The 5,992-nt window shown below is 45.4% G+C and overlaps 1 protein-coding gene across 1 annotated transcript; it reads right to left on the reverse strand.

The window, feature by feature from the left end:
* Positions 1-4,742: 4,742 nt before the first annotated feature.
* LOC119809833 (60S ribosomal protein L5-like) lies at positions 4,743-5,713 on the reverse strand. The gene has a single exon (XM_038322988.1). The coding sequence runs from the start codon at positions 5,533-5,535 to the stop codon at positions 4,795-4,797; it is 741 nt and encodes a 246-aa protein (XP_038178916.1). The 5' UTR covers positions 5,536-5,713; the 3' UTR covers positions 4,743-4,794.
* Between the last annotated feature and the right edge of the window lie 279 nt (positions 5,714-5,992).

Consider the following 5,992-nt stretch of genomic DNA (forward strand, 5'->3'; position numbering starts at 1 on the left):
GCTCGCTTGTTCAACAGCATGGTAAGATTCAACTTGAACCAAGAGTTTCTAACATAAACAAATGTGTATTCTCTGGCAAATTAAGTTGCCGCTAAGACGTGTCTCCCTCAGTATCAAACTACACATTTTCCTTCCAGTTCTTACGATAGCAAGTTATTAATGTCTTACGTTTTGCCCTGGATATTTACAGACTAAATATTAATGCAGGCCACCATCTTCGAATCTGAGCACATATGTAGCTATGAGCCAAATGTTTGAAATGTCAAATGCTTCTTCCCAAAATAGCCTCACGGTGGTCAGACTCTCAGACTAGCTTGCACAATCCACTTAACCATAATGGGTGTAAAATAGGATTCCAGCCTGCAGTCTGGTCCACTTGTCATTACCAACGACAACTGATAAAGGAAGTGTACTCCAAGTCCTATCAGAAACACTGGCGGTGACCTGTAAGGATAAATGAGGGGGTGTTACAGGATGGGACCGCAGGAAGAGTCATTTGCCCCCTTCCAGGATGTTTCTTTGGTTGCATGGTTATTTTGTTTCAGAGGTTTTGTGGTTCTGGGTATCAAACCTAGGACCTTGCTTATGACATAAATACTCTACCATTGGACCCCACCCCACCCCTCAACTAGGCCTTTTGAAATATCGGTTTTGTTTTTGTAGCGTTTTTTTTTTCCTCAGTCTTTTTGAGGTCTATGTATCTGACAAAATAAAATGTGTGTGAGGTGCATTGTGATAGTGTAGTGGTTGGTTGTAAATATGCCTGTGTGCTTGGGGCTTCATGACTCATGACTGTAATCCCAAATGTGAAAGACTGAGACAGGAGGATCACCTTTGTAGTGTTTCCCACAATCAAGTTGATAACATCTCTATCACATGACACTGTTACCATTTTGAGTACACTTGTACATGTTTGGGTGGTGACAGCTTAGGATCCATTCCCTTAGAAGGCTTTGTATACTCAGCACACTGTTCCTAACTGCTGTCACGTGCTGCGCATTAGATAGCCAGGACTCACTCATCACACACTTGAACTTCTGCATTTCCCCACTCCCTGTACCTGGAAACCACCATTCTACTCTGCTTCTCCAAGTCTGAGATTTTACGATTCTGTATAGAAATGATATTGTGCTATATTAATCCTCTGTGTCCGGGTAATTTCACTCCACATAATAGCCTATCCTTTAAGTTAATTTGTGATGTCCCAATGGAAGGATTGAATGATATTCTCATTCTCTCTCTCTCTCTCTCTCTCTCTCTCTCTCTCTCTCTCTCTCTCTCCCTCTCCCTCTCCCTCTCACTCTCTCCCTCTCTCTGTCTCTGTCTGTCTCTCTCTCTCTCTCTCTGTGTGTGTGTGTGTGTGTGTGTGTGTGTGTGTGTGCTAAAGTCTCCTTCTTTGTCAGTTTGTTGGGAGGGAGGAATGTGTGTGCCCAAATGCACTTGTGTACATGTCTATGCCTATAGAGGCCAGAGGTCAACACTGGGTATTGCTCTCCGAGAGTCATGCCCTTTATTTATTGAAATACAGACCCGGGGCTCATCAGTTAGGTTAGGCTGACTGGCCAGTGACACCAAGGGATCCTCCTGTGTTACAATTTGGGTTACAAGGACACACCTAAATTTATACGGAATTGCTGGGGATTGAACTCAAACCCTCATGCTTTCAAGACAAGGAGTTTACTGACTGAGCCCTCTCCTCTCTTTTCATCTGTGCATGGACCCTTCTTCTCCATGCCTTGGGAACTGTGGCTGATACTGCAATGATCGTGGAGTACAAACATCTCTCTGAAATGCTGAGTAAACTTCCTTCTCAGACACATACTCAGAAGTGACAAAGCTGAATCCAAAGCAGCCCTTTTTGAATTTTTTGAGAAATCTCCATACTGTTTTTCTATAATGGCTGTCTCACTATATATTCCAATCAACCGTGAGCGCGGGCTCCCTTTTGTCTACTTCTGATAGTAGACACCACTACTGGTGCAATATGGTAGCTCATGGCAGTTGTCACTCTTAATTGCCTGATAGCTGGTGATACTGGGAGTCCTTTCATAAACTGCTGGCCACCTGTATGTCTCCTTTAGAAGACTGGCCATTGACACCTTTACCAGTTACTTAACTGTTAATGTTATTTGGTTTTCTTCTATTCATTTGAATTAATTCTTTATATTTTTAAGATTACCCTTCTCTCAGAGATACTGCATGTTATCATTAATTCAGGTACAAGGTTGATTGGATTAATGAATCTAGCAAATAAACACTATTTCTAGGAAAGACTAACATATACAGATGGCTGAACTGCAAAGATCTCTCTTCAATGACAGTGGATACCACCCAATCAGCTAGAGACTCTCACCACACCCAGGGGGAAGAGAGCAACCCTTTCCCCTTCTGCATGTGTGTATCTCTGTGTGTCTATGTTTGTCTGTGTGTATGTATATATGTGTGTATGCTGAGCACACACTTGTGTGTATGTGCACACACACACAAACACAAACACACACACACACACACACACACCTCTGAGCTGGAACACCCTTCTGTTCTACAACCTGTGGATCCCAGGACCCACACCTCCATTTGCCCCATCCTCTCTCCCAGAACTGAGAATTACACCATGGCTCACTGGTCCTGAGATCTTCGGACAGAATAGAATTACTTTAAAATTTTTATTTTGAATGCCAATGCTTTGGCATCATCTCTTAAAAACAAAGAACATGGCCAAGATCAGTGTCAAGTAGCTTGTCCTCTGTGTTGTTCTGTAAGAGCTTCACAACTGCAGATCTTCTGATGAAGCCTTTGCTCCATTTGAGCCATTTGTGTATGGCATAAGATAAGGGTTCAATTTCACTCCTTTTTTCTGTGGCTATCCAGCTTCCACCACAAATCATACTAATAATTTATTTATTCATTAATAGTCTATCCATTCCCTTCTGTGTGTCCTTAGCCTCCTTGTCACGGATTAGTTCAGTGTCTGTGGGCAGCTTGTTCCTTCCCAGATTAACTCTACAAGGGAGTTAGTGCAGTCTTCCCATGGGCCCCAGAAACAGACGCACACACTCCCCTCGGTTTTCCCTGGGCATCGTTCCTGATCACAGCTTCTCCTCTACCCGGCCTCCTGGAGGAGAGTCCCTGCTTTCCTTATTTGCTCCTTTCATCATTTTCTGAGGCTTTTGAGATACGGGGTATTAGTTTGCTCTGGCTACATTGCAGACTACTAAAAGCCCAAGGTTTGCTTCTCTCTGGGACACAGCCTCTCTCTGTCTCTCTCTCCCTCTCTCTGTCTGTCTCTCTCTCCCTCTCTCTGTCTGTCTCTCTCTCTCTCTCTCTCTCTCTCTCTCTCTCTCTCTCTCTCTCTCTCTCTCTCTCTCTCTCCCTCTCCCTCTCCCTCTCCCTCTCCCTCTCTCTCTCTCTCTCTCTCTCTCTCTCTCTCTGTCTCACACACATACACACACACACACAGATGGCTCCCTCTCATTGTGTGTTCACATGATCTTTCCCTAGTGTCCCTTAGTTTGTCCATGTGTCTTATTCATTATAAAGACATCAGTCAGATAAATTTAAAATCTACCTTAATTGCTCCATTTGAACTTAACACCTCTTTATGTGTTCCGTCTTATTCTGGGTAGGGGTGGATAATTCTTTAGCAATGGAACTTGTTGAAGCTGGTCCCCAACACTTGGGCAGGACGCTGTTCTATCTATAACAGCTAGTAATGAAATGTGAATGGTGTTTCTTCCTCCTTTGACGAGGTCACAGGTCTGTGGGAGGGTTCATAAGCCCACACACAAATTCAGTACCTGCCACTTCAAACCTGTCCTCGGTTCTGAGGAACTACAGAAGATATGGGTCAGAGTAACCAGGTTCAGATGGTAACTCACAGGAGCACTTTGGTTCCCCTTCTAGCCGATACTCAGGCCAAGCCCCGAGACAGAAGTTCACATGCTCAAGTATTGAACCAAGAAGAATCTGCAACTTGAAAAAATCTGTCCTTCCTACAACAAAAAGGAACGAGGCCAGAAGATCAATCCCCCAAGCAGGTCTCAGCCTGACTACCTAACCTATAATATTTTGGAGCTACAAAGTCTCTCCACAATTGACATGGGCCAAATCCTCAAAATAACCCTCCTTTTCCCTCCCCTCCTCCTCCCTGTCCACACATGTGTGCACATATGTGTGATAGACACATGTTCTGTTATTTGGGGAAACCCTAGCTGTATCAAATACATGAATGAAACCACACACAGACACACACACACACACACACACACACACCCCACATACACAACACACACAAACACACCACACACATGCAAACACACACACACGAAGAGCCACCACCCAAGGAAGATGCTTGCTATGCCTGGTCTTCCTGAAGTTCACTTCCTGAGTGAGAATTGGGAGCTAGGACCAATGCGGAGGGTAAAAAGACCACCCATTCCCACCTCTACCATAAAAATATGGGGCAGGAAGGTGATCAACCAAGCTGAGAAGGCTCCCATAGAGCCCGTCCATGCAGAAGAATCAAAGCCCAGCGCCTTTGTCCTTGGCTTCTCAGTCAGCTCAGCTTGGTTGATCACCTTCCTGGACCTGGGGGAAGTTGGGAAGACCTTGGTCTTAACATAGAGTAGGGAACCCCGATGGCTCCTTGGCCTGGAGAGGGAGGGAGGGGGGTATGGGTGGAGGGGAGGGGAGGGAAGGGGGAGGAGGAGGGGAGGAGATGGAACTTTTTTTTTTTTTGGCTACTTGGTCAATAAGTTTATTATCTTTATGAAAAACTCTTCATAGAAAACTGCTTTAGCTGTCAGCAGCCCGCTCCTGAGCTCTGAGGAAGCTTGCCTTCTTTAGAGCAACCCGATCTTTCTTCTGGGCAAGAGACATTTTGGGACGGTTCCACCTCTTCTTCACTTCTCTCTTGGGCTTCTTTTCATAGACTGGATTCTCTCGTATAGCAGCATGGGCTTTCTTATACATCTCCTCCATCATGTCTAGAGCAACGTTGTTCTTTATGTACTGAGAGAACTGCTTCTTGTAAGCGTCTTCATCTTCCTCCATCAGGTAGCGCATGTAGTCTGCAACGTTCTGGCCCAGGATGTGCTTGCGATGGACCTCTGCATTGAACTCCTTGCTCTCAGAATCATAACCAGGGAATCGTTTGGTACAATGAGGAATAGACAAGCCTCCATCCACAGCTCCCTTCAGGGCCCCGAAAACTTTATTGCCAGTTGTAGTTCGAGCAAGACCAGCATCCAAATAGCAAGTGAAGGCCCCAGGCTGACCATCGACGCCTTCCACATTGTATTCATCTCCGGTCACCTCCACTTGGCCTTCATAGATCTTGTCCATACCAAACCTGTTGAGAAGCCTGCGGGCCAGCAGCAGGCCAGTACAATAGGCGGCAGCATAGTTTGTCAAGCCAACTTTCACACCGTATTTCGGCAGTTCGTGTGCATAGGCGGCGCAGACTATCATATCCCCCTCTATACGGGCATAGGCAATCTGGCAGATGATGTCTCTGTTAGTTACACGAACTATCATCCTGTATTTGGGTGTGTTGTACTTATTTTTGTCTTGGATCACTAATCGCTTCCGAGCATAGTAGTCGGTTTTACCTTCTCACCGCCTTCTGAATCTTACTTGGTATCTCTTGAAGTAGGCCTTGTTCTTGACAACTTTCACAAACCCCATGCTGCGGACAGAAACCCGCAATCGCGGCTCCACGCAGACCTGCGGCCCGGCGGCGCTAGGGGGAAATGACCGGAGTGTCGTGCACATGCGCAGTATGTGAGCTGGAACTTTTTAAATATAAAAAAAATAAACCATATTAAAAATATATATATGGGGCAGGCCTTGAGTTTTCACAACCCTAACCTAAACACCCCCATTGTGAAGGGGCTCTTCTGCTGTGGATTTACACTGGGACTAAGTTCCATTTCAGGGTGAACAGAAACACCTTGGGTTAGGGATCTGCAGCCACGGTAAGTGGGAGGATTAT

Source organism: Arvicola amphibius, chromosome 3 (genome assembly GCF_903992535.2).
Source record: "Arvicola amphibius chromosome 3, mArvAmp1.2, whole genome shotgun sequence".
Classification (NCBI taxonomy): domain Eukaryota; kingdom Metazoa; phylum Chordata; class Mammalia; order Rodentia; family Cricetidae; genus Arvicola; species Arvicola amphibius.